Here is a 27,171-nt window from a genome sequence, read left to right as displayed (position 1 = left end):
AAGAGATGACTGTAAATATAGGTTTGTAGCAGCAAAATCTGCTTCTCTTATTTGTAGAAGGAAGTAGCTAGAAGCAAATGTGTTGTCATCAGGAAGGCTACTGTAAAGCATTTACTTAGGAGCTAAGTAGTTTGTTATCCCCTGGACATTTCAATAGGAGGCACAATATATGCCATTAATCTGTTGCTGATCATGGAGTTTGATTGAGGGTGGTAAAACCTGTTGCCCTGGCCAGTTTGTTGCTTCCTTAGCTGGTTTATTGTCGGACACAACTGCATCGTCCTCACCTGATTTTGAGCAGTGCCTGTATGGCAGTATACTGTGTGGTAAATATGTTTTCAAGGGCAGTGGGAGGGAGAACTGGGGAATATTAAGCCTAAATTCTAACCAGAAGTGTTTAGACGAGCATGTCCTCCCTCAGGGAGGAGGAGGAGGAGAGCAAAGCCCTTTGGACTGAAAGCTTTCCTCCTTGTCTAAACGATGACTTTTCCCAAAGCCTGGGAGAAACCTGTTAGTCTCTTACGGGAAAGATGGAGACTGGTAGAGAGTTAGAAGGCAGATTACAAACCCCCTCTGCTCAGAGTTTCTTCTCAACAAGAGAAGCAGTTCAACTGGAAGTAGGCTGGTGGTGAAGGTCTTTCAGAGTTAGTCTTGGGATGCATCTCTTCGTAGTCCTTTTATTAATTTGGTAAAAATTTGATGATTTTGAGTAGACCTCAATAGAAACATGATGGAATGGAGGAGCACAAAGTTTAACGCTTGTACTCGGTTGCCTGATTGGGGGTCAGTCTTTTGGAAGTGGCTGTCAAATGAGCAGCATAGGTTAATGACGAGTTGGACTGACTACAATATGAAGCCCTGAAGCTCACGGCTCCCGGAACTTCCACTAAGAGTAGCGGTGCCCCTCTATATGTGTGTGCCGGCCACGTGTTGCCAAAGGCAATGAATTTCCACCAGAGCAGCTGGAAGAAAGAGGTGCTGGCAAGTGATATAAGAAGCAACAAGAAGGGCTTCTGCTGCTACGTAAATAGTAAATCAGGCAAGGAACGCGTGTGCCTGCTTGCCAGGCGGGTTGAGTGATACAGGAACAGCAAAGGCAGGCAAAGCCGAGGTACTCGGTGCCGCCTTCATCTCGGTCTTCCCTGACACTCTTGCCAGGCATTTTAGCCTAGAGGCCGGGGCTCCAGGAGCAGAGGAATTCCAGTAGCAAGAGGACGTTCAGGTCGGGGGTCTGCTGAGAAATCTTGTCCCATACACGTCAATCGACCCTGGTGGGATTTGTCTGAGGGTGTTGGGAGGGCTGGCTGGTGTCGCTGTGAGGCCGCTCTCTGTCGTCTCTGAAAGGTCGTGGAGCTTGGGGGAGGCACCAAAGACTAGAGAGCGCCAGATGTTGCACCCCATCTTTAAAAACAGGCGAGAGGATGGTGTGAGGAGCTCCAGGACAGTCCTCCTCGCTTCTGCCCCTGGGGAAAGTATGGACCGAGTCCCCTCGGTAGCTATTTGTGGCCACGTGAGAAAGCAACACGGGCGGGGATAGCAACGCCGACGACATTGTTAGAAAGAGCAAGACTACTTCTGTACTTTTGATACGTTTATTGTACGCTTTGATCATGAGCGCTAGGCTACTAATGACCGTCTCCGGGTCCCTTTGGGAGGCTGGTGGGTGCCCCAGCCGCTGGCCTGTCGCTGGTTTTGCCAGCTCCTGGGGCACCCTCCTACTGTGGCCGGTGGGGTGGCCTCTTGTTCGGAGGTGAGGAGGCCCGAGGGCTGCCAGCCCTCCTCTTTGGGGCTCTCCGGGGTCCCCCGGGGGAGAGTTCGCTGCCCTGGCTGGGAGCGGAGGGCCCGGGCACAGCCTCCTCTGGGTCCTCCTGTGGCTCGTCGTGCTCCCTGTGGGTGGGAACAGGGGCAGAGGGAGGGCTGCCAGGACCCCCACGAAGGGCAGCCGATGAGGTGCTGGGGAGCTCTTCTGCCTCGGCTGTGCCACGGCTGCTGGAGGGGGCTGGGCTGGGGGCAGGAGACCCCCTTTGGGAGGCAGCGGGGCCGGGGGCAGCCGCAGGGCTGCCCTCCCGCTCCTCGGCAGCACGGGCGTCCTCCAGGCCCACCCGGCGTCGTGCCTCCCCGCCGCACCGCTCCACGATGGTGTCGATCAGCTGGCGCACAAAGGTCCTCGTGTACTCGCCCAGGGCACCCCGCAGCAGCTGGAACAGGGTTTCCTCGTCCAGGCCGAAGAGGTGCAGGCTGGACAGGACGAGCCTCCGCGCTGCAGCTGTTTCCCAGCGGCCACCCTCGAAGAAGAGCCACAGCTCCTGTCGCAGCCAGAGCATCACGGGCCGGAGCAGAGCTGGGTCCTCTTGGAAGAGGGATGCCCAGACGTGGGGATGGAGGCTGCCCACAGGAGCCCTGGGCAGCGGCTGTGCAGCTGATGGCTGGTTGTGGGCGGCTGGATGGCCAGGAGCACCTCCTGCCAGGTGGACGGCAACTGATGGCACTGGAGGTGGTGCGACAACGTGCTCCTTGAAGTTGTCGTCCGCCTGCACCGAGTGCAAGATGGAGGTGACGTTCCTCTTGCAGAGGGGGCACTCGGGCTTGCTCTCAGCCCACCGCAGGATGCATGCATAGCAGAATTGGTGGAGGCACGGCATCACGTAGCTGGCCTCCTCCCAGCTGTCCAGGCAGATGGGACAGCGGTTGTCCAGCTCCGCGGCCATGGTCCCCACGTGCTGCGGTGGGCTGGGGGGAGCTGGGGACGTTGAGCTGCTCCCTGTCACCGGCGCTGCAGCAGCGGGTGTCACGCTAGAGAAGGAAGAGAGGCCAGGGTCATTGGCTGGCCCGCGGAGGGGTGGAAGAAGTGCCCAGGTCCCTCAAGAAGGAAACCCTCCCAGCAACCCACTCCAGGCTGAGGTTTCCCCTCCCAGCTCACCTCTGCTGCTGCGAGCGTGCCTCCTGGGTGCCCCGGCTGCCTGAACCTGGCAGGGCCGGGGAAGATCCTTGGACGGCTCTGAGGTTGGGCGCGGAGAGCTGCAAAAAACAACTGCCCGAGCCCAACACCAGCACTTGCTCAGCAAAGGCCTCGCTCGACACTCCAGACCTCGCGAACCCGCTCAGCTGGAGTGTGGGCACGAGCCGGCTGGCTGAGGCTCGGGGCCCGAATTCAAGCAGGGAGGGACGCGTGGTAACAATCCATCGCTCGGGGACATCACAGTCCATTCCTCGGTGACCTCAGAACCCATCACTCGGGGGCACCGCCGTCCATCGCTGGGGGGTGTCTGACAGGCCATCCTCACCCACCGGTGCTCGCCCCACGCCTGGGGTTACCAAACGCCAGTGCCCACTCCATCCCCCCATCTCTTGTCCTGTGCTCGGCATCAGTGTTTCACACCAGTCCCGGAGGCCTCAGCCATGTCTTTCCTGTAGGAGAAGTCAGAGAGGCTGTGGGATCTCTGTCCTTGGAGGTTTTCAAAGTCTGGCTGGATAAAGCTCGGAGGACCGGGGTCTGAATTCATTCCTGGCCCCGCTCCACGTAGAAGTTTCGACTAGAAGCTACCCATGTCCCTGCAAACTGCAATGCTTCTGTGGTCTCTGTGGCCTGGGAATTAGTGATGTTTTACATTTGGCTTTACGTGGGCAGAGTAGCTACACGTACAAGTGAATTCCTGATGAATCCAGAGGGCTCACACTCTCAGCTGCCAGGTTACACACGTGCTAGGAAAGCAACGTACTGCGGCAGCTCCATTAGTCCACCGCAGGTGGCCTGTACGAGCTATGAACACTGTGACAAAAGCCCCAGAGCATAGCATATTGTCCTCTTTTATCTGGCAGCCAGGATAAAAAGCAAAGTGTTGGCAAGTGCATGCTCAAAATCAAGTTATGCATAAATCCGTAGTCAGGTCTCTATAGAAGGCTCTACTTTGGTGTCTAACGCCTCACATGACCCTGGAAAAGATTAGTTGGGGGGTGGGGCAGTACAATTGAGGCCAAATTAGTTTAAATGAGTTTTAACTGCGTTTTGATTAGATTAAAATACTTTCAGATAACCACAGTGATGACTGTAATATGATTAATGAGTCATACAAAACCAGACTGATGTAACTTAGTCATAGTAGCCCCAGTTAGACCTGCAGGATTTGCTTCATTGTTTTTCAGATAAATACTATGCTTGGAATCAGTGTTCCCAATTAATTGCTGCCAATTTCTGATGTCCTTTCCCTAGGCGTTTTCACAGTGCCCTCAGCAATCTGTTCTGCAACTGCTCAGTCCAGCCCTGAAGGTGGGAAGACCCTCACTGTGAGACGGTCAGCTTGCAGAAATAGCGATGGGCTTCCCTGGCTGACCGCATTATTTGCCATTCTCAGGTCTCGTGCAATAATTGGCCTTGCTGTGGAAATACGGAGACATCTGGCCTTTCCATAGCAGGTCTGCAGAACTACAGAAGGCCAATATGCAGCTTCCGGCTTCCATTTGTGCTTGTTCTTGCAGCACAGGCAGGGACAAAGACGGGACAGAAGCTCAAAGCAAGCCTAGATGTTAAAGTAGTTGGCAAAAGAGTCTGCACTCTGAAACACTGTAAAATCCCCCTACAGCAGCAACAGCCAGCCCTTCCTGCTAACAGACCCAGCCGTTAGACAGCTGTCCTCAGCGACACACATTGGCAATTGTCAAACCCCAATCATTTTTATTCCCTTCCCTTTCAAGTGTCTAGCATTCCAACGAAACCAGTGATTAAATAACGAAACTTTTCACGGACAAAAAGATTTGTGCGTTCCAAATAAACTCTCTTGAAGCCTACAGAAGTCAGTACCTTCCTCTCCTCACTGACAAGCAGTCTTTACGCAGACAGAGGTTTACAGAGTTTAATTCCGATGCCCAGCCAATAGCCTCTCCCGGGCATTGATGCTGATGGGCTAAGCTTCCAGAGTCACTAGCCATGGCTGCGACAAGCCTGGAAGATGACCTCTGCTTTGAAATGCTCTGGGCAGCGTGCAGTATGCAGCCTGGTATTCCACTGCAAGCTCCCATCGGCCTTTCTTGGCAAACCTCTTATCCTGGAGTAGCACAGTGACACTGAGAGGACTGCGAGAGAGCCTATAAACAAACAGTCAGAAATGTGTAGGAAGGGGTTAGATTCGGACTGCTGGCGCAGCGCTGGCGTGAAGCTGGACCGTCAGAAGCAACGCTCTAGGAATAGCTCTCAGAGGCAGCATGCCTTGCCGCCACTCCCTGAACTGAGATTCCTCTCCCCGCTCCTTGTCCCTTGCTTCCTTCATAAATGGGATAAAATGAATTAACAGTGATTTCAAAGCAGGAAGTTCATGTACTTGCTCTGTTTACGGGACTTAAGTCTCAGTATGGGGTGGGGTGGGGGCGAGAAAGTCACAGGTTTTGCTACTGAAGGAGAAAACTTTTGATATGTTTAAGGAAAATTTGCAGGTTAGAGTTAGCTGGGAAACCTTCTGTGGGTTTCCCCATGCCTGGTGCTGATTCTGCAGATGGGAAATACCGTCTAGATACTCCTAATACAATTACTACACCCACATAGTTAGTGTAATAAATATAGAAGCCTGTCAAGATGATAGCCTAATGAACTTGCCCGCGCTGTTATTTGATAGTGAATTCCCAGTGTTCTTGGCAGCTGTCTGAATGCCAATCAAGCTAAAAGCGTAACAACAAGAAAGCAGTAGCTCTCAAAATAAAAGACCCCACTTATGTGAATGCCTACTTAAAAGACATTTCGGTCCCCTTTTATCAGTAAAGGCTGGGTTTCATTTTGATCTCACACTAACTTTATGTCGGTGTGTCTGAACTACAGGTGCTTCTGTGCGGACTCCAGTGCCAAGATCCGTGGTGTCCCAAGTGCTGATGGAAACCTGAATGGGAATTTGCACGCTTCTGGGTGTGGTGCTGAAAACGCACACAATGATTTCCCGCTTCCAAGGGAGTACCACTGCTTCGGAGCGGGATTTCTCCAAGTCTGAAGGCTCCAGTCCCTTTTGATGACTTTTTTCAGGCCTTGAGGCATGCAGGCATGAGAGGTCACTGATAAAGCCAACAAAAAGTAACATCCAGACCCTCTTCTGCCTGCAGCTGGCAGCGGCTGAAGTGGCTGCGAGTTACCACTGCTCCCATGGTCACTGCCTAACACCTCCTGGTCTCGTAAGCTGGTTAACCTGAGCAGCTGCTCCCTACTGTCATGACAAACAGTGTGAAGCTGCTTCAGTGTTGTCTTGCACAATAAATACAAATGACTGCGGAAGGTTGTTAGCAGTTTCATACCTCGAGTAAACCTCGGCCCCGAGGAGATGGTGCAGGCCCCCGCGGGGACAGGAGGCGGTGGGAGCGATGCACTTCAGCCACCTTAAAAAGGCCACAAAGGTCTTGTGATACCCTTTGTATAAACAACGCATGCCTTGCTAACAACTGTGCCCCTGAAGAAGAACTGAAGGACTGATGAGAAGGGAACACGCTACCCCAGGAGGCACCGGAAGTTGAATAATTGCTAATAGGCATGAAGTCAGCAAAGGTCTTCGGTAACTGCAGGAAAGGTAAGGGCAGCAAGGGGAGCTCAGGAGCACCGACTCAGTTAGAGACCAAAAAGACTTACCCCCTCCCCACTCTCCTTGAGCCTGCGCTGTAGAATAAAAGAGCACTGTACCTATAATTCGAAGCGGGGAAAACCTTAGCCCGATAGAAACTGTGGTAGATGAGCGACTGCCAGTAATAGTTTTGGGGAAGAGCTTTGGAAACTAAACATGTAAAACTAAACTGTATGAATCGCTTACCCGTTTAGGTATGAGGTGTGCTATCTTTGTGGATTACCACCCAGCCCCCATCTTTGCGCAAACATGACTTGGAATGAAATACCTCTGCTCTGTGTGTATGTTGGCGTTTGGCACACCGGGTGAACGGCCCCACCTTTGGGACAACAGTTTTGGCGACCCAGATGGGACGGCGCTGACAGCCTTGCCCGGTTCGTCTTGCCGCACCCGGCGGGGAGAAGAGAACCGAGTGGACTCCAGCGCGCACCGACCTGTTGATCGGGGACTCCAGTCGGCTCCTCTCCTGCGGTCGGGCGGTAAGCGACACAGTGGTGCAACGCTGTTGGAAAAGAGGTATTTTCTGAGAGATAAATAAGGGAAAAGGGAAAAGTCTTTTGGGGAGTAGCAAGCATTTGGGGGACATTTTGTCCCGTCTGGGCTCTGCGTAAGGCGCATCAGGAAAGATACAGAGCGGGAGGATAATTTTCGTTCCTACACGTCGTTTTTGTAACGAAGGGAGACGTCCCTCGTTCTGGTGTACGGAGCGCTGGATGAGAATCGGTACGGCAATGGGCAATGCTACTCTCGGGAGACTCCCCTTTGTTCTCCCTTAGGATGCATCCTGAAAAATTGGAAAAAGTGTGGAGGGGATCCCCTAAAGAAAGATAAATTGAGAGCTTACTGTAACCGGTGGTGGCCACCATATCACTTGGAAGGGGGCGAAAAGTGGCCTGAAAATGGATCTTTGAAATACAATACTATATTGCAATTAACCTTGCTTTGTCGGAGAACTGAAAAGTGGGATGAAATACCATCTGTGGATCTGTTCTTTGCATTAAGAAGTAATTGGGATATCCTTTGTATAAACACACTTGTATAAATGAATCGGGAAGAAATGCGGGCTGGTAGATTGTAAACATCAAATTGGAGCACATGCATTGGATGAGGGAAAGAACAAACAGGAGGTTTCTTGTTGTATCGGTTGCAACATGGGAAAAAGCCACTTGGAAAATACAGAAGTTGAGACGCAGTTGTTGGTGGCCCCCCCCGAAACAGCCAGAAACAGACGGTTCAAGTGACGAGGGAGATGAGATTGTGAGCCCCGTGTCTAGCAGAACGAGGGGACAGAGACCTGTAGTTCTGGCTCCCCTTAGACAGGCCGCTGGGCCTGAGGGAACACCAGTGTATGTGCACGTACCATTCTCTACTGCTGACCTGGTAAACTGGAAACAGGCAGTCGGGTCTTGCCGAAATAACCCAGAGGGAACGTATAGTACTGTTAAGCGTGTAGTGATAACTCATCACCCTAACCGGGGAGATGTGCAGGCTCTCCTAGAATTTTTGTTTACTACCGAAGAAAGGAGAACGGTTTTGGAAAAGGCTAAAGAGGGACTGAGCCGGGGAGAGGAGGGGCTGCCTAATGCAGATCCGTATCTCCCGAAAGAGGATCGGGGGTGGGATCCGAGTACGTGTGGAGGATTACAGAGGGCAAAGGGAGTACCAAAAATTAATTTTACATGGGGTTCAGCACGGGGTTCCAAAACCTAAAAATCGATGTAAGCTGCATGAGGTGCGGCAAGGGGATAAGGAAACCCCGTCATCCTCTTATGAGAGATTGTGTGAAGCGGCTCGGAAGCGGACAGATCTAGACCCAGAAGATGCTAGCAATTTGAAGTTGTTTAACATGTTGTTTATTGGTCAAGCAGCTACGGAGATCAGAAAAAAATTACAGAAGGTAGAGAGGGCGGGTGGCACGACAAGCTCACAGCTGTTGTCAATTGCATAGAAGTTTTGTAATAATCGAGAGGAATTAGAAGAGAAGGAGAAGCGAGGGCAAGCAAGGCTGCAAGCCTTCCAGCAGACCAGACCTGCAGGATGAACCCCTGCCTGATGCAGAAGTGGAGCTCTTCACTGATGGCAGCAGCTATATGCTGGAAGGAAAACGAAGAGCTGGCTATGCAGTGGTAACAAACGCCCAACCGTTCGAGCCTAAGGCACTGCCTAGCAACACATCCGCTCAAAAGGCTGAATTAATAGCATTGACGCGAGCTCTGGAGTTTAGCCACGGAAGAAGAGTTTATATATACATATACAGATTCTAAATATGCATTTGGGGTGGTACACCCCCATGGGGCAGTTTGGAAGGCAAGGGGACGGTTAAACTCACAAGGAACTCCAGTAAAATATGGGACTGCAGTTATGAGACTGCTGCCAGCGGTTCTCCTACCAGAGAAGGTTGCAATAATGCATCGTAAAGCGCACCAAAAAAGGAACTAGTGGAATTATAAAAGGAAGGCAGAAGGCTGGTTGTCTTGCTCAACAGGCGGCTCTAAAGGAGCCAAAACTTGAAGGAGCTTTAACTCCAGGGCCTCATTTAGAATTACCACTACCAAAATATACTGAGAGGGAAGATCAGTTAGCCAGACAAATAGACTGCTCCAAAAATGAACAAGGTTGGTGGATAACACCGGTCAAGCAACTATTGATTCCTGAAAGAATGATGGAAACTTTGCTCAAGAGATTACCTCAGGAGACTCGTACAGGAGCAGACGCGTTGACAATAACTGCAAAAGGAAATTTTGGGGGGCCAAAAATGCAAAGGGTAGCCCACATGGTAGTACAGAAGTGTACCATCTGCTGTGCTAATAATCCAGAAATTGGGGAAAAGGGTATAGGAGGAATTGCGAAACAAGGAAGAACTCCTGGGGAATACTGGCAAATAGATTTTTCAGAGCTACCTAGGTGTCACCTAACTGTAAGTGTTTATTGGTACTGGTAGATACCTTTTCTGGTTGGCCAGAGGCTTTCCCTTGCCGCACCCACAAAGCCAGAGAGGTAATTAGAATCTTACTGAAGGAAATAATACCCCGATTCGGTATTCCAGAGGGAATCTCCTCTGACAATGGGCCTCATTTTATTGCAGAAGCAGTGCAAGGGATTTCTCAACGTTTACAGATTACGTGGGAATTACACACCCCTTGGAGGCCACAATCAAGTGGAAAGGTAGAAAGAATGAATCAAACTCTTAAAAGACAACTTGCTAAACTCTGTCAAGAAACGCACCTTAAATGGGCAGAAATTTTACCCATAGCTCTTGTACGAATTCGAGTAACTCCTGGGGTCGAAGGGAAAGTAAGTCCTTTTGAGATTGTGTATGGGGTAGCAGATCCCAGGAAGCTTCTTAACGTCACAGGAGACCGAATGCATGTAAAAGGGCAGGCTGACGTTAAAGCGTATTTGCTTTTTCTTTCTCAGACTTTATCTTCACTGCACAGGTATCTAAATCGGAAAGTCTCTCTCCCGTTGGATACACCAGTTCACCCATTCCAAGCAGGGGACATGGTTTACGTACGGACCTGGAAAGATGAACCTCTAAAGGAAAGGTGGAAAGGACCTTACGCCGTGTTACTGAAAACCTATGCTGCAGTCAAAGTAGAAGGAATTGACTCCTGGATTCATTGCAGGCGAGTGAAAAGAGCACCAGAACCCGATCAAGAAAAGCAGACAGCCACACAGGCTGGGAAACTCAAACTTTGGCTAATCAGAGGCGGTTGAACTTTGAGAGAACGGAGAACCCGCTTATTATAATATCCCATTTGGTACTAGCTCTAGGTCAAGAGAATTTGGTTTTACAGCTTATCCCGTCCTTTGGACGAATCCAGAATGTTAGCAGCGCAACTGCTTGTCTCCCTCCACCTGAGTCGGCAGACAACCCTTTAAATTGGGGAATATTAATAAATATTAGTAAACAATAATATTTGTTTCGGTAGTCTTGGGATTAGGAAAGTGGCCCCCCACGTTTCAAAACCTTACGCACAATAATCCCCACGCTGTCGATAATCGGTGCATCGAGACCTGTCCAGGAGACGTTACTCATGTCCTCAGTTATCGGAGAGGAAACAATCATTCTCTCCTGGCAAAGGCAATAGAACAAAATAAGACCGGGAATTGCCATCTGTGTCCTTGGGGATTGCATCTTAAACCATTAATGGCCCACGCGTGAAGAGGGTAGATGGAATCACATGACGGGTAATACTCGGTGTCTAACTTGGGGACCCTTAAAAAAGAAAAAAAATCGCCCAGCCCCCTGAACGGAAGTGCACTCTGATATTCACTTGCTCCACTGACGATGACAGGGTTCAACGACTAGGTCCTGTAGCTGAAGCTCTGTGACAGGGATGCCTGTGTAAGAGCCAGGCTACTAGCATAAATGACACTTGGCCAGGTGTTGGGATCCCAACTAACCCTCTTGATTGTGAGAAAGGAGTAATACCATCAGTGGGACATGCAGGATGTGATAAGTATAGCGATGGAACACGGGCCGCTCATTTACCTCTTGCGAAAGAAAAATAGCAACACACGTTAGGTACGTTGCTTCTGATATCCCTTGCCAGCCCCATTGCCCGCTAATCCGCGGGCGTGGGCACACACATTCCTGAATAGAGCAGCAGGTCTGCTGCTACGTAAATGGTAAATCAGGCAAGGAACGCGTGTGCCTGCTTGCCAGGCGGGTTGAGTGATACAGGAACAGCAAAGGCAGGCAAAGCCGAGGTACTCGGTGCCGCCTTCATCTCGGTCTTCCCTGACACTCTTGCCAGGCATTTTAGCCTAGAGGCCGGGGCTCCAGGAGCAGAGGAATTCCAGTAGCAAGAGGACGTTCAGGTCGGGGGTCTGCTGAGAAATCTTGTCCCATACACGTCAATCGACCCTGGTGGGATTTGTCTGAGGGTGTTGGGAGGGCTGGCTGGTGTCGCTGTGAGGCCGCTCTCTGTCGTCTCTGAAAGGTCGTGGAGCTTGGGGGAGGCACCAAAGACTAGAGAGCGCCAGATGTTGCACCCCATCTTTAAAAACAGGCGAGAGGATGGTGTGAGGAGCTCCAGGACAGTCCTCCTCGCTTCTGCCCCTGGGGAAAGTATGGACCGAGTCCCCTCGGTAGCTATTTGTGGCCACGTGAGAAAGCAACACGGGCGGGGATAGCAACGCCGACGACATTGTTAGAAAGAGCAAGACTACTTCTGTACTTTTGATACGTTTATTGTACGCTTTGATCATGAGCGCTAGGCTACTAATGACCGTCTCCGGGTCCCTTTGGGAGGCTGGTGGGTGCCCCAGCCGCTGGCCTGTCGCTGGTTTCGCCAGCTCCTGGGGCACCCTCCTACTGTGGCCGGTGGGGTGGCCTCTTGTTCGGAGGTGAGGAGGCCCGAGGGCTGCCAGCCCTCCTCTTTGGGGCTCTCCGGGGTCCCCCGGGGGAGAGTTCGCTGCCCTGGCTGGGAGCGGAGGGCCCGGGCACAGCCTCCTCTGGGTCCTCCTGTGGCTCGTCGTGCTCCCTGTGGGTGGGAACAGGGGCAGAGGGAGGGCTGCCAGGACCCCCACGAAGGGCAGCCGATGAGGTGCTGGGGAGCTCTTCTGCCTCGGCTGTGCCACGGCTGCTGGAGGGGGCTGGGCTGGGGGCAGGAGACCCCCTTTGGGAGGCAGCGGGGCCGGGGGCAGCCGCAGGGCTGCCCTCCCGCTCCTCGGCAGCACGGGCGTCCTCCAGGCCCACCCGGCGTCGTGCCTCCCCGCCGCACCGCTCCACGATGGTGTCGATCAGCTGGCGCACAAAGGTCCTCGTGTACTCGCCCAGGGCACCCCGCAGCAGCTGGAACAGGGTTTCCTCGTCCAGGCCGAAGAGGTGCAGGCTGGACAGGACGAGCCTCCGCGCTGCAGCTGTTTCCCAGCGGCCACCCTCGAAGAAGAGCCACAGCTCCTGTCGCAGCCAGAGCATCACGGGCCGGAGCAGAGCTGGGTCCTCTTGGAAGAGGGATGCCCAGACGTGGGGATGGAGGCTGCCCACAGGAGCCCTGGGCAGCGGCTGTGCAGCTGATGGCTGGTTGTGGGCGGCTGGATGGCCAGGAGCACCTCCTGCCAGGTGGACGGCAACTGATGGCACTGGAGGTGGTGCGACAACGTGCTCCTTGAAGTTGTCGTCCGCCTGCACCGAGTGCAAGATGGAGGTGACGTTCCTCTTGCAGAGGGGGCACTCGGGCTTGCTCTCAGCCCACCGCAGGATGCATGCATAGCAGAATTGGTGGAGGCACGGCATCACGTAGCTGGCCTCCTCCCAGCTGTCCAGGCAGATGGGACAGCGGTTGTCCAGCTCCGCGGCCATGGTCCCCACGTGCTGCGGTGGGCTGGGGGGAGCTGGGGACGTTGAGCTGCTCCCTGTCACCGGCGCTGCAGCAGCGGGTGTCACGCTAGAGAAGGAAGAGAGGCCAGGGTCATTGGCTGGCCCGCGGAGGGGTGGAAGAAGTGCCCAGGTCCCTCAAGAAGGAAACCCTCCCAGCAACCCACTCCAGGCTGAGGTTTCCCCTCCCAGCTCACCTCTGCTGCTGCGAGCGTGCCTCCTGGGTGCCCCGGCTGCCTGAACCTGGCAGGGCCGGGGAAGATCCTTGGACGGCTCTGAGGTTGGGCGCGGAGAGCTGCAAAAAACAACTGCCCGAGCCCAACACCAGCACTTGCTCAGCAAAGGCCTCGCTCGACACTCCAGACCTCGCGAACCCGCTCAGCTGGAGTGTGGGCACGAGCCGGCTGGCTGAGGCTCGGGGCCCGAATTCAAGCAGGGAGGGACGCGTGGTAACAATCCATCGCTCGGGGACATCACAGTCCATTCCTCGGTGACCTCAGAACCCATCACTCGGGGGCACCGCCGTCCATCGCTGGGGGGTGTCTGACAGGCCATCCTCACCCACCGGTGCTCGCCCCACGCCTGGGGTTACCAAACGCCAGTGCCCACTCCATCCCCCCATCTCTTGTCCTGTGCTCGGCATCAGTGTTTCACACCAGTCCCGGAGGCCTCAGCCATGTCTTTCCTGTAGGAGAAGTCAGAGAGGCTGTGGGATCTCTGTCCTTGGAGGTTTTCAAAGTCTGGCTGGATAAAGCTCGGAGGACCGGGGTCTGAATTCATTCCTGGCCCCGCTCCACGTAGAAGTTTCGACTAGAAGCTACCCATGTCCCTGCAAACTGCAATGCTTCTGTGGTCTCTGTGGCCTGGGAATTAGTGATGTTTTACATTTGGCTTTACGTGGGCAGAGTAGCTACACGTACAAGTGAATTCCTGATGAATCCAGAGGGCTCACACTCTCAGCTGCCAGGTTACACACGTGCTAGGAAAGCAACGTACTGCGGCAGCTCCATTAGTCCACCGCAGGTGGCCTGTACGAGCTATGAACACTGTGACAAAAGCCCCAGAGCATAGCATATTGTCCTCTTTTATCTGGCAGCCAGGATAAAAAGCAAAGTGTTGGCAAGTGCATGCTCAAAATCAAGTTATGCATAAATCCGTAGTCAGGTCTCTATAGAAGGCTCTACTTTGGTGTCTAACGCCTCACATGACCCTGGAAAAGATTAGTCGGGGGGTGGGGCAGTACAATTGAGGCCAAATTAGTTTAAATGAGTTTTAACTGCGTTTTGATTAGATTAAAATACTTTCAGATAACCACAGTGATGACTGTAATATGATTAATGAGTCATACAAAAACCAGACTGATGTAACTTAGTCATAGTAGCCCCAGTTAGACCTGCAGGATTTGCTTCATTGTTTTTCAGATAAATACTATGCTTGGAATCAGTGTTCCCAATTAATTGCTGCCAATTTCTGATGTCCTTTCCCTAGGCGTTTTCACAGTGCCCTCAGCAATCCGTTCTGCAACTGCTCAGTCCAGCCCTGAAGGTGGGAAGACCCTCACTGCGAGACGGTCAGCTTGCAGAAATAGCGATGGGCTTCCCTGGCTGACCGCATTATTTGCCATTCTCAGGTCTCGTGCAATAATTGGCCTTGCTGTGGAAATACGGAGACATCTGGCCTTTCCATAGCAGGTCTGCAGAACTACAGAAGGCCAATATGCAGCTTCCGGCTTCCATTTGTGCTTGTTCTTGCAGGACAGGCAGGGACAAAGACGGGACAGAAGCTCAAAGCAAGCCTAGATGTTAAAGTAGTTGGCAAAAGAGTCTGCACTCTGAAACACTGTAAAATCCCCCTACAGCAGCAACAGCCAGCCCTTCCTGCTAACAGACCCAGCCGTTAGACAGCTGTCCTCAGCGACACACATTGGCAATTGTCAAACCCCAATCATTTTTATTCCCTTCCCTTTCAAGTGTCTAGCATTCCAACGAAACCAGTGATTAAATAACGAAACTTTTCACGGACAAAAAGATTTGTGCGTTCCAAATAAACTCTCTTGAAGCCTACAGAAGTCAGTACCTTCCTCTCCTCACTGACAAGCAGTCTTTACGCAGACAGAGGTTTACAGAGTTTAATTCCGATGCCCAGCCAATAGCCTCTCCCGGGCATTGATGCTGATGGGCTAAGCTTCCAGAGTCACTAGCCATGGCTGCGACAAGCCTGGAAGATGACCTCTGCTTTGAAATGCTCTGGGCAGCGTGCAGTATGCAGCCTGGTATTCCACTGCAAGCTCCCATCGGCCTTTCTTGGCAAACCTCTTATCCTGGAGTAGCACAGTGACACTGAGAGGACTGCGAGAGAGCCTATAAACAAACAGTCAGAAATGTGTAGGAAGGGGTTAGATTCGGACTGCTGGCGCAGCGCTGGCGTGAAGCTGGACCGTCAGAAGCAACGCTCTAGGAATAGCTCTCAGAGGCAGCATGCCTTGCCGCCACTCCCTGAACTGAGATTCCTCTCCCCGCTCCTTGTCCCTTGCTTGCTTCATAAATGGGATAAAATGAATTAACAGTGATTTCAAAGCAGGAAGTTCATGTACTTGCTCTGTTTACGGGACTTAAGTCTCAGTATGGGGTGGGGTGGGGGCGAGAAAGTCACAGGTTTTGCTACTGAAGGAGAAAACTTTTGATATGTTTAAGGAAAATTTGCAGGTTAGAGTTAGCTGGGAAACCTTCTGTGGGTTTCCCCATGCCTGGTGCTGATTCTGCAGATGGGAAATACCGTCTAGATACTCCTAATACAATTACTACACCCACATAGTTAGTGTAATAAATATAGAAGCCTGTCAAGATGATAGCCTAATGAACTTGCCCGCGCTGTTATTTGATAGTGAATTCCCAGTGTTCTTGGCAGCTGTCTGAATGCCAATCAAGCTAAAAGCGTAACAACAAGAAAGCAGTAGCTCTCAAAATAAAAGACCCCACTTATGTGAATGCCTACTTAAAAGACATTTCGGTCCCCTTTTATCAGTAAAGGCTGGGTTTCATTTTGATCTCACACTAACTTTATGTCGGTGTGTCTGAACTACAGGTGCTTCTGTGCGGACTCCAGTGCCAAGATCCGTGGTGTCCCAAGTGCTGATGGAAACCTGAATGGGAATTTGCACGCTTCTGGGTGTGGTGCTGAAAACGCACACAATGATTTCCCGCTTCCAAGGGAGTACCACTGCTTCGGAGCGGGATTTCTCCAAGTCTGAAGGCTCCAGTCCCTTTTGATGACTTTTTTCAGGCCTTGAGGCATGCAGGCATGAGAGGTCACTGATAAAGCCAACAAAAAGTAACATCCAGACCCTCTTCTGCCTGCAGCTGGCAGCGGCTGAAGTGGCTGCGAGTTACCACTGCTCCCATGGTCACTGCCTAACACCTCCTGGTCTCGTAAGCTGGTTAACCTGAGCAGCTGCTCCCTACTGTCATGACAAACAGTGTGAAGCTGCTTCAGTGTTGTCTTGCACAATAAATACAAATGACTGCGGAAGGTTGTTAGCAGTTTCATACCTCGAGTAAACCTCGGCCCCGAGGAGATGGTGCAGGCCCCCGCGGGGACAGGAGGCGGTGGGAGCGATGCACTTCAGCCACCTTAAAAAGGCCACAAAGGTCTTGTGATACCCTTTGTATAAACAACGCATGCCTTGCTAACAACTGTGCCCCTGAAGAAGAACTGAAGGACTGATGAGAAGGGAACACGCTACCCCAGGAGGCACCGGAAGTTGAATAATTGCTAATAGGCATGAAGTCAGCAAAGGTCTTCGGTAACTGCAGGAAAGGTAAGGGCAGCAAGGGGAGCTCAGGAGCACCGACTCAGTTAGAGACCAAAAAGACTTACCCCCTCCCCACTCTCCTTGAGCCTGCGCTGTAGAATAAAAGAGCACTGTACCTATAATTCGAAGCGGGGAAAACCTTAGCCCGATAGAAACTGTGGTAGATGAGCGACTGCCAGTAATAGTTTTGGGGAAGAGCTTTGGAAACTAAACATGTAAAACTAAACTGTATGAATCGCTTACCCGTTTAGGTATGAGGTGTGCTATCTTTGTGGATTACCACCCAGCCCCCATCTTTGCGCAAACATGACTTGGAATGAAATACCTCTGCTCTGTGTGTATGTTGGCGTTTGGCACACCGGGTGAACGGCCCCACCTTTGGGACAACAGTTTTGGCGACCCAGATGGGACGGCGCTGACAGCCTTGCCCGGTTCGTCTTGCCGCACCCGGCGGGGAGAAGAGAACCGAGTGGACTCCAGCGCGCACCGACCTGTTGATCGGGGACTCCAGTCGGCTCCTCTCCTGCGGTCGGGCGGTAAGCGACACAGTGGTGCAACGCTGTTGGAAAAGAGGTATTTTCTGAGAGATAAATAAGGGAAAAGGGAAAAGTCTTTTGGGGAGTAGCAAGCATTTGGGGGACATTTTGTCCCGTCTGGGCTCTGCGTAAGGCGCATCAGGAAAGATACAGAGCGGGAGGATAATTTTCGTTCCTACACGTCGTTTTTGTAACGAAGGGAGACGTCCCTCGTTCTGGTGTACGGAGCGCTGGATGAGAATCGGTACGGCAATGGGCAATGCTACTCTCGGGAGACTCCCCTTTGTTCTCCCTTAGGATGCATCCTGAAAAATTGGAAAAAGTGTGGAGGGGATCCCCTAAAGAAAGATAAATTGAGAGCTTACTGTAACCGGTGGTGGCCACCATATCACTTGGAAGGGGGCGAAAAGTGGCCTGAAAATGGATCTTTGAAATACAATACTATATTGCAATTAACCTTGCTTTGTCGGAGAACTGAAAAGTGGGATGAAATACCATCTGTGGATCTGTTCTTTGCATTAAGAAGTAATTGGGATATCCTTTGTATAAACACACTTGTATAAATGAATCGGGAAGAAATGCGGGCTGGTAGATTGTAAACATCAAATTGGAGCACATGCATTGGATGAGGGAAAGAACAAACAGGAGGTTTCTTGTTGTATCGGTTGCAACATGGGAAAAAGCCACTTGGAAAATACAGAAGTTGAGACGCAGTTGTTGGTGGCCCCCCCCGAAACAGCCAGAAACAGACGGTTCAAGTGACGAGGGAGATGAGATTGTGAGCCCCGTGTCTAGCAGAACGAGGGGACAGAGACCTGTAGTTCTGGCTCCCCTTAGACAGGCCGCTGGGCCTGAGGGAACACCAGTGTATGTGCACGTACCATTCTCTACTGCTGACCTGGTAAACTGGAAACAGGCAGTCGGGTCTTGCCGAAAGAACCCAGAGGGAACGTATAGTACTGTTAAGCGTGTAGTGATAACTCATCACCCTAACCGGGGAGATGTGCAGGCTCTCCTAGAATTTTTGTTTACTACCGAAGAAAGGAGAACGGTTTTGGAAAAGGCTAAAGAGGGACTGAGCCGGGGAGAGGAGGGGCTGCCTAATGCAGATCCGTATCTCCCGAAAGAGGATCGGGGGTGGGATCCGAGTACGTGTGGAGGATTACAGAGGGCAAAGGGAGTACCAAAAATTAATTTTACATGGGGTTCAGCACGGGGTTCCAAAACCTAAAAATCGATGTAAGCTGCATGAGGTGCGGCAAGGGGATAAGGAAACCCCGTCATCCTCTTATGAGAGATTGTGTGAAGCGGCTCGGAAGCGGACAGATCTAGACCCAGAAGATGCTAGCAATTTGAAGTTGTTTAACATGTTGTTTATTGGTCAAGCAGCTACGGAGATCAGAAAAAAATTACAGAAGGTAGAGAGGGCGGGTGGCACGACAAGCTCACAGCTGTTGTCAATTGCATAGAAGTTTTGTAATAATCGAGAGGAATTAGAAGAGAAGGAGAAGCGAGGGCAAGCAAGGCTGCAAGCCTTCCAGCAGACCAGACCTGCAGGATGAACCCCTGCCTGATGCAGAAGTGGAGCTCTTCACTGATGGCAGCAGCTATATGCTGGAAGGAAAACGAAGAGCTGGCTATGCAGTGGTAACAAACGCCCAACCGTTCGAGCCTAAGGCACTGCCTAGCAACACATCCGCTCAAAAGGCTGAATTAATAGCATTGACGCGAGCTCTGGAGTTTAGCCACGGAAGAAGAGTTTATATATACATATACAGATTCTAAATATGCATTTGGGGTGGTACACCCCCATGGGGCAGTTTGGAAGGCAAGGGGACGGTTAAACTCACAAGGAACTCCAGTAAAATATGGGACTGCAGTTATGAGACTGCTGCCAGCGGTTCTCCTACCAGAGAAGGTTGCAATAATGCATCGTAAAGCGCACCAAAAAAGGAACTAGTGGAATTATAAAAGGAAGGCAGAAGGCTGGTTGTCTTGCTCAACAGGCGGCTCTAAAGGAGCCAAAACTTGAAGGAGCTTTAACTCCAGGGCCTCATTTAGAATTACCACTACCAAAATATACTGAGAGGGAAGATCAGTTAGCCAGACAAATAGACTGCTCCAAAAATGAACAAGGTTGGTGGATAACACCGGTCAAGCAACTATTGATTCCTGAAAGAATGATGGAAACTTTGCTCAAGAGATTACCTCAGGAGACTCGTACAGGAGCAGACGCGTTGACAATAACTGCAAAAGGAAATTTTGGGGGGCCAAAAATGCAAAGGGTAGCCCACATGGTAGTACAGAAGTGTACCATCTGCTGTGCTAATAATCCAGAAATTGGGGAAAAGGGTATAGGAGGAATTGCGAAACAAGGAAGAACTCCTGGGGAATACTGGCAAATAGATTTTTCAGAGCTACCTAGGTGTCACCTAACTGTAAGTGTTTATTGGTACTGGTAGATACCTTTTCTGGTTGGCCAGAGGCTTTCCCTTGCCGCACCCACAAAGCCAGAGAGGTAATTAGAATCTTACTGAAGGAAATAATACCCCGATTCGGTATTCCAGAGGGAATCTCCTCTGACAATGGGCCTCATTTTATTGCAGAAGCAGTGCAAGGGATTTCTCAACGTTTACAGATTACGTGGGAATTACACACCCCTTGGAGGCCACAATCAAGTGGAAAGGTAGAAAGAATGAATCAAACTCTTAAAAGACAACTTGCTAAACTCTGTCAAGAAACGCACCTTAAATGGGCAGAAATTTTACCCATAGCTCTTGTACGAATTCGAGTAACTCCTGGGGTCGAAGGGAAAGTAAGTCCTTTTGAGATTGTGTATGGGGTAGCAGATCCCAGGAAGCTTCTTAACGTCACAGGAGACCGAATGCATGTAAAAGGGCAGGCTGACGTTAAAGCGTATTTGCTTTTTCTTTCTCAGACTTTATCTTCACTGCACAGGTATCTAAATCGGAAAGTCTCTCTCCCGTTGGATACACCAGTTCACCCATTCCAAGCAGGGGACATGGTTTACGTACGGACCTGGAAAGATGAACCTCTAAAGGAAAGGTGGAAAGGACCTTACGCCGTGTTACTGAAAACCTATGCTGCAGTCAAAGTAGAAGGAATTGACTCCTGGATTCATTGCAGGCGAGTGAAAAGAGCACCAGAACCCGATCAAGAAAAGCAGACAGCCACACAGGCTGGGAAACTCAAACTTTGGCTAATCAGAGGCGGTTGAACTTTGAGAGAACGGAGAACCCGCTTATTATAATATCCCATTTGGTACTAGCTCTAGGTCAAGAGAATTTGGTTTTACAGCTTATCCCGTCCTTTGGACGAATCCAGAATGTTAGCAGCGCAACTGCTTGTCTCCCTCCACCTGAGTCGGCAGACAACCCTTTAAATTGGGGAATATTAATAAATATTAGTAAACAATAATATTTGTTTCGGTAGTCTTGGGATTAGGAAAGTGGCCCCCCACGTTTCAAAACCTTACGCACAATAATCCCCACGCTGTCGATAATCGGTGCATCGAGACCTGTCCAGGAGACGTTACTCATGTCCTCAGTTATCGGAGAGGAAACAATCATTCTCTCCTGGCAAAGGCAATAGAACAAAATAAGACCGGGAATTGCCATCTGTGTCCTTGGGGATTGCATCTTAAACCATTAATGGCCCACGCGTGAAGAGGGTAGATGGAATCACATGACGGGTAATACTCGGTGTCTAACTTGGGGACCCTTAAAAAAGAAAAAAAATCGCCCAGCCCCCTGAACGGAAGTGCACTCTGATATTCACTTGCTCCACTGACGATGACAGGGTTCAACGACTAGGTCCTGTAGCTGAAGCTCTGTGACAGGGATGCCTGTGTAAGAGCCAGGCTACTAGCATAAATGACACTTGGCCAGGTGTTGGGATCCCAACTAACCCTCTTGATTGTGAGAAAGGAGTAATACCATCAGTGGGACATGCAGGATGTGATAAGTATAGCGATGGAACACGGGCCGCTCATTTACCTCTTGCGAAAGAAAAATAGCAACACACGTTAGGTACGTTGCTTCTGATATCCCTTGCCAGCCCCATTGCCCGCTAATCCGCGGGCGTGGGCACACACATTCCTGAATAGAGCAGCAGGTCTGCTGCTACGTAAATGGTAAATCAGGCAAGGAACGCGTGTGCCTGCTTGCCAGGCGGGTTGAGTGATACAGGAACAGCAAAGGCAGGCAAAGCCGAGGTACTCGGTGCCGCCTTCATCTCGGTCTTCCCTGACACTCTTGCCAGGCATTTTAGCCTAGAGGCCGGGGCTCCAGGAGCAGAGGAATTCCAGTAGCAAGAGGACGTTCAGGTCGGGGGTCTGCTGAGAAATCTTGTCCCATACACGTCAATCGACCCTGGTGGGATTTGTCTGAGGGTGTTGGGAGGGCTGGCTGGTGTCGCTGTGAGGCCGCTCTCTGTCGTCTCTGAAAGGTCGTGGAGCTTGGGGGAGGCACCAAAGACTAGAGAGCGCCAGATGTTGCACCCCATCTTTAAAAACAGGCGAGAGGATGGTGTGAGGAGCTCCAGGACAGTCCTCCTCGCTTCTGCCCCTGGGGAAAGTATGGACCGAGTCCCCTCGGTAGCTATTTGTGGCCACGTGAGAAAGCAACACGGGCGGGGATAGCAACGCCGACGACATTGTTAGAAAGAGCAAGACTACTTCTGTACTTTTGATACGTTTATTGTACGCTTTGATCATGAGCGCTAGGCTACTAATGACCGTCTCCGGGTCCCTTTGGGAGGCTGGTGGGTGCCCCAGCCGCTGGCCTGTCGCTGGTTTCGCCAGCTCCTGGGGCACCCTCCTACTGTGGCCGGTGGGGTGGCCTCTTGTTCGGAGGTGAGGAGGCCCGAGGGCTGCCAGCCCTCCTCTTTGGGGCTCTCCGGGGTCCCCCGGGGGAGAGTTCGCTGCCCTGGCTGGGAGCGGAGGGCCCGGGCACAGCCTCCTCTGGGTCCTCCTGTGGCTCGTCGTGCTCCCTGTGGGTGGGAACAGGGGCAGAGGGAGGGCTGCCAGGACCCCCACGAAGGGCAGCCGATGAGGTGCTGGGGAGCTCTTCTGCCTCGGCTGTGCCACGGCTGCTGGAGGGGGCTGGGCTGGGGGCAGGAGACCCCCTTTGGGAGGCAGCGGGGCCGGGGGCAGCCGCAGGGCTGCCCTCCCGCTCCTCGGCAGCACGGGCGTCCTCCAGGCCCACCCGGCGTCGTGCCTCCCCGCCGCACCGCTCCACGATGGTGTCGATCAGCTGGCGCACAAAGGTCCTCGTGTACTCGCCCAGGGCACCCCGCAGCAGCTGGAACAGGGTTTCCTCGTCCAGGCCGAAGAGGTGCAGGCTGGACAGGACGAGCCTCCGCGCTGCAGCTGTTTCCCAGCGGCCACCCTCGAAGAAGAGCCACAGCTCCTGTCGCAGCCAGAGCATCACGGGCCGGAGCAGAGCTGGGTCCTCTTGGAAGAGGGATGCCCAGACGTGGGGATGGAGGCTGCCCACAGGAGCCCTGGGCAGCGGCTGTGCAGCTGATGGCTGGTTGTGGGCGGCTGGATGGCCAGGAGCACCTCCTGCCAGGTGGACGGCAACTGATGGCACTGGAGGTGGTGCGACAACGTGCTCCTTGAAGTTGTCGTCCGCCTGCACCGAGTGCAAGATGGAGGTGACGTTCCTCTTGCAGAGGGGGCACTCGGGCTTGCTCTCAGCCCACCGCAGGATGCATGCATAGCAGAATTGGTGGAGGCACGGCATCACGTAGCTGGCCTCCTCCCAGCTGTCCAGGCAGATGGGACAGCGGTTGTCCAGCTCCGCGGCCATGGTCCCCACGTGCTGCGGTGGGCTGGGGGGAGCTGGGGACGTTGAGCTGCTCCCTGTCACCGGCGCTGCAGCAGCGGGTGTCACGCTAGAGAAGGAAGAGAGGCCAGGGTCATTGGCTGGCCCGCGGAGGGGTGGAAGAAGTGCCCAGGTCCCTCAAGAAGGAAACCCTCCCAGCAACCCACTCCAGGCTGAGGTTTCCCCTCCCAGCTCACCTCTGCTGCTGCGAGCGTGCCTCCTGGGTGCCCCGGCTGCCTGAACCTGGCAGGGCCGGGGAAGATCCTTGGACGGCTCTGAGGTTGGGCGTGGAGAGCTGCAAAAAACAACTGCCCGAGCCCAACACCAGCACTTGCTCAGCAAAGGCCTCGCTCGACACTCCAGACCTCGCGAACCCGCTCAGCTGGAGTGTGGGCACGAGCCGGCTGGCTGAGGCTCGGGGCCCGAATTCAAGCAGGGAGGGACGCGTGGTAACAATCCATCGCTCGGGGACATCACAGTCCATTCCTCGGTGACCTCAGAACCCATCACTCGGGGGCACCGCCGTCCATCGCTGGGGGGTGTCTGACAGGCCATCCTCACCCACCGGTGCTCGCCCCACGCCCGGGGTTATCCCACCGCGTATTATCCTGTTGCTGAACGTTTTTCTTGCTTAGCTTCTTCCTCTTTTTTCTCTTTATGGTAACAGTTTTTCTCAGGTCTCAAGGCTGTACTTCTGTGGCCGGGAACTGACTACTGCGGAATTCTTTATAGCCTCGGGGATGCTCTTTTAGCCCACACCCACGTTTTCAAGGCCTTTGCTAGTACCTGATACTTGAACCACACATCGTAACATGAGACACCCTTACAAAGCTTCTTTTCACAAAGTAAGTTCTCCCAACAAGCCCAGTAGAGCCTGGTCCTCTGGCCTCACCAAGTTAGCATAAGGACTGTGGTCTGTTACCAACAGCAGCAAAACTGCTTTTCCCGGGCCACCAGCAGCTGCGAGAATCAGGTCCTTTTTTGCACATTTGCTGTAAACAAGCAGGCTTCCATCAGACCTGTTTACTGTCTCGGCAGTCGGATGCTCCTTCCGTTAAATGTAACATCACTGACAGAGACCTAGGAGTTCACAGGCTCCAAGTGCTCGCTGCTGTGGGCTCCACAGCATACATACGCACTCTGATAAACTACCAGCAAGGCCCTAGGCTTTGGATAACTCTTTCAGTCAGAAAGGGGACAGCACTGACTCACGTCCCTATCTCTGTGCCGTTTAAACATGCGCATCTTTCCAACTTCCAGAAGCACTGGGGTTATGTAAGGAAACCTGGCTGCGGGGAGAGGTGTACCGGAGGCACAAATACTTCCCCGTTACCTTCCCTACCACATTTTGGTTTCACTGTGTTTTCCTCCCCCTCTGCAAGGGCCAGCTGTAATTAAGGGCTTCGCCTAGCAACTTGTAAGACATGACAACATACACCTCCGTGTGGGAGACAGCAGTTTGTGGGGCATCCCGGACAATGGAAAAGAGCTGAGCAGGACAAAGCCACGGTGGCGTGAAGTTGGAGCAACTGCGCCAGGGAGATCCAGTTACTTGGAAAGGAAAATCCAGGAGTTCTGAAAAACCAAAAAGTCATCGCCGTACGCATTTGCCATCAAAACCTCTTTCTAACTTTTGGGCTTCATTTCACATCCCCTTCCAATCAATGTAAGTTACTCTATTCGCATAAGAGAGGTTTGTGCGCTCACTGAGTCAGCATACAAACGGTTGTAAATGAAGCCAGGAAGTGTGATACTCCAGCCTGAACACAGGGCAATTACCCAAAATACTTTGGACACAAAATGAAAAAAACCCAAGCACTGGCTGCCGAGGAGAAGCGCTCTGAAACTTAAAAGACGAGAGTGCTCTGGGAAAAATTCTGTGCTCCCTCAATTCTGCAGCTGATGGGAAGCAGCCTGAAGAACGACCTGGCGAGTCAAGCTCTGCCATAAGCTATTTTATGGAGCTGAAGGGGCTGAGCTAGAGGAAACACCGAGAACTTGTCTATTTAATTTAGGCCCCATACAGTGAGTCGTCCTAAGTTCCTGTACCACTCAGCAGGGGAAAAAACCCCAAATCACAGCTTTCTCTTTTCTCATTTTGTTTGCTCAAAGTTCAAATAAACGGTCAGGAAAGTCTTCCTCCTTAGCAGTTCACGGCCTTTGGAGTCGATTCCCAGTTCTGCTGAGGCTTTTACAAGGCCTCGCAGCAGTGCTGAGCAGCCACCACGTAAATGAACCCTCGCCCCACCGCAAACCGGGCAGAACCGTTTCCTACTATAACCGGCAACCACAAAAATCAGAATGGGTAGTTTACATTTAACATATTCTGAGCAGAAAAGAGTACTGAAACTGACACAAACCCTCAGCATGAGGTACTTTCCTTTTCGTGTGAAGCTCAGCGCTTGCGTAAGCTGGACTGCTGAATGAAAAGTTAAAAAAAAATCCCTTCTATCTGCAAAGTACAGAATTAGATCCGGTGTCGGGCAATAGCGAAAGTGAACAAGCAGCATATTTTAAGTTGTAACCACCCATGCAAAAAATAGCCAGCGATATTTTATCTCACGGCTCTTTTTTTTTTTTTTTTTTTTTCCTTCTTTTTTAATGGCTCTCCATGCAATGCAAGCAAGTTATTGCGTGCTGCCAAGAATGCTGGATTCCTACTAGCAACAGTCAGCAGTTTCTTTTTGGTTGCGAAAGCCCTAAGAGGCTTCGGCTGTCCAGCAGCTGCGTGTCAGAGCCTGAGGTGGATGATGACAGGAGCAGCACCACCAGCTGTGTGCGCAAGACACGTACGCATCCACACACTCCTGCAGGGAGAGGTGTCTCCTGCTTTCCCTTTGCATTGCAAACGCAGCCTGCTGGCCCCAGCTCTGCTGCGCTGCTGGTAGGAAAGTGTTATGAAGCCAAGCTTACTGTAATAGTGAGCTAAAAGGTGAGGTGTTTTTGGTTACAAATGTTAGGTTGACAACGTGGCAGAGTAGAATTTCTCAAGGCATTACACGATACTGAGAAACGTGGGGTTTAATTGCATGGCGGTGTTAAGTTAGCCTAACATCAGCATCCTCTTTTGCAGAAAGACAGCCTTGCTTAACAAAGAAAACGCACTGGGAGATCCCACACCTACTGGTGGAAGAGGTTATAAGGAGCCGGGGCGGGGGTCCCTCTTACCAGTGTAGTGGGCTCGACTTTAAGGGTTATCTGTAGCAGGGGTCTCTCTCTCTCTCTCTCTCTCTGCATTGCCCGAGGAGTACCAGGGGAGACGGAGGTTAATAACTCATCACAGGTAAGCACTAACTATTGAAGCCGGCCCTGGCGGAACTGAGGTCCTACGCTGTCCCATCCACTGCACCAGTTTCTGTGATAAGCAAGTAACCTCCTGGGCTCCCTATTCGTACGCGTGGGATGGGAGTGAGGTGGGGAGGATAACGCAGAGAAGACGGTACAGACTTCCGGAAAGGCAGGCAAACAACTCACAAACGCTGCTTACAAAGCTTGGGATGACTACGGCAGAGAACTACACTAAGTTCTAAAACTTAGTCTAAAGTCTAAACTTGTGCAGTACGCGCATCGTAAGGCTTGTCAGGATTCCGAAAAGACCTTCGGTCTTCGAGAAGCTTGTCCTAGGTGTAGCAATACGTTGCTCTCAGCCTCTCGGAGGAAAGCCTCTCCCCATGCCGAACCGGAGATTCGCTGTGGTGACAGGCGAGCTTCTTTCCTGCCGCGTCGGCCGAGGTATCTGCGCGCCGCTCAGCGCCGCTGAGGCACTGCGCGAATGCTGAACGGGCCCGCTGCCTTACAGCAGTGCGGTGGGGCGAGACTGGGAAGGCAGCGTTGTTATTACCCGCTGTGCACACGCAGGCCGACGGAGCAACCCGTGCCCTTCGGCCTGCCGAGGCAAGGTGCCGAGGCAAGGAGCTGGCCGGCTCCGCGGCACAGCCGCCTCGCAGTACGCGTGCCGGCGAGGAGATGCCGAACAACCCCAGCTGCCAGCCACCGCAGAGCCGTCGGAGGGACGGCGGGTGGGCCGGCCGGCCTCAACGACCCTACGCCACCCACAGCCATC

At 52.2% G+C, this 27,171-nt stretch overlaps 4 protein-coding genes across 17 annotated transcripts in view; 1 reads left to right on the top strand and 3 right to left on the bottom strand.

Annotated features, from left to right (window-relative positions):
- Positions 1-20,700, top strand: part of LOC138683886 (uncharacterized) — a 28,600-nt gene extending 7,900 nt beyond the window's left edge. For 2 of the 14 annotated variants that reach the window (XM_069777092.1, XM_069777098.1), the window contains exons 2-5: positions 5,807-7,106; positions 10,028-10,216; positions 16,000-17,299; positions 20,221-20,700. In XM_069777092.1, the coding sequence (XP_069633193.1) occupies positions 6,850-7,106; positions 10,028-10,216; positions 16,000-16,165 (612 nt within the window). In that variant the 5' untranslated portion in view covers positions 5,807-6,849 and the 3' untranslated portion in view covers positions 16,166-17,299; positions 20,221-20,700. Of the gene's footprint in view, positions 1-4,392; positions 4,414-5,806; positions 7,107-10,007; positions 10,782-15,999; positions 17,300-20,200 lie in introns of those variants that run through there. The other 12 variants (XM_069777093.1, XM_069777094.1, XM_069777097.1 and 9 more) reach the window with 12 other exon arrangements.
- LOC138683882 (polycomb group RING finger protein 2-like) lies at positions 1,653-3,392 on the bottom strand. Its single transcript, XM_069777088.1, has 2 exons — positions 2,921-3,392; positions 1,653-2,793 (listed from the first exon to the last, which is right to left on the bottom strand). The coding sequence occupies exons 1-2, from the start codon at positions 3,205-3,207 to the stop codon at positions 1,716-1,718; spliced, it is 1,365 nt and encodes a 454-aa protein (XP_069633189.1). The 5' UTR covers positions 3,208-3,392; the 3' UTR covers positions 1,653-1,715.
- Positions 11,772-13,584, bottom strand: LOC138683880 (polycomb group RING finger protein 2-like). Its single transcript, XM_069777085.1, has 2 exons — positions 13,113-13,584; positions 11,772-12,985 (listed from the first exon to the last, which is right to left on the bottom strand). The coding sequence occupies exons 1-2, from the start codon at positions 13,397-13,399 to the stop codon at positions 11,908-11,910; spliced, it is 1,365 nt and encodes a 454-aa protein (XP_069633186.1). The 5' UTR covers positions 13,400-13,584; the 3' UTR covers positions 11,772-11,907.
- Positions 20,701-21,964: 1,264 nt separating the features above from the next.
- Positions 21,965-23,592, bottom strand: LOC138683903 (polycomb group RING finger protein 2-like). The gene is made up of 2 exons (XM_069777210.1): positions 23,306-23,592; positions 21,965-23,178 (listed from the first exon to the last, which is right to left on the bottom strand). Exons 1-2 carry the CDS (start codon positions 23,590-23,592, stop codon positions 22,101-22,103), a joined length of 1,365 nt encoding a protein of 454 aa, XP_069633311.1. The 3' UTR covers positions 21,965-22,100.
- Between the last annotated feature and the right edge of the window lie 3,579 nt (positions 23,593-27,171).

Source organism: Haliaeetus albicilla, chromosome Z (genome assembly GCF_947461875.1).
Source record: "Haliaeetus albicilla chromosome Z, bHalAlb1.1, whole genome shotgun sequence".
Lineage (NCBI taxonomy): Eukaryota > Metazoa > Chordata > Aves > Accipitriformes > Accipitridae > Haliaeetus > Haliaeetus albicilla.
This window is presented reverse-complemented; position numbering and strand designations above follow the sequence as displayed.

What these genes read in the sequence shown, in the direction of transcription:
- LOC138683882 (XM_069777088.1), bottom strand. Translation starts at nt 3,207, where the DNA reads ATGGACTGTGATGTCCCCGAGCGATGGATTGTTACCACGCGTCCCTCC. An exon ending in GCACGCTCGCAGCAGCAGAG is followed by an intron (nt 2,794 to 2,920) that starts GTGAGCTGGGAG and finishes TTCCTTCTCTAG; the next exon opens with CGTGACACCCGCTGCTGCAG.
- LOC138683880 (XM_069777085.1), bottom strand. Translation starts at nt 13,399, where the DNA reads ATGGACTGTGATGTCCCCGAGCGATGGATTGTTACCACGCGTCCCTCC. An exon ending in GCACGCTCGCAGCAGCAGAG is followed by an intron (nt 12,986 to 13,112) that starts GTGAGCTGGGAG and finishes TTCCTTCTCTAG; the next exon opens with CGTGACACCCGCTGCTGCAG.
- LOC138683903 (XM_069777210.1), bottom strand. Translation starts at nt 23,592, where the DNA reads ATGGACTGTGATGTCCCCGAGCGATGGATTGTTACCACGCGTCCCTCC. An exon ending in GCACGCTCGCAGCAGCAGAG is followed by an intron (nt 23,179 to 23,305) that starts GTGAGCTGGGAG and finishes TTCCTTCTCTAG; the next exon opens with CGTGACACCCGCTGCTGCAG.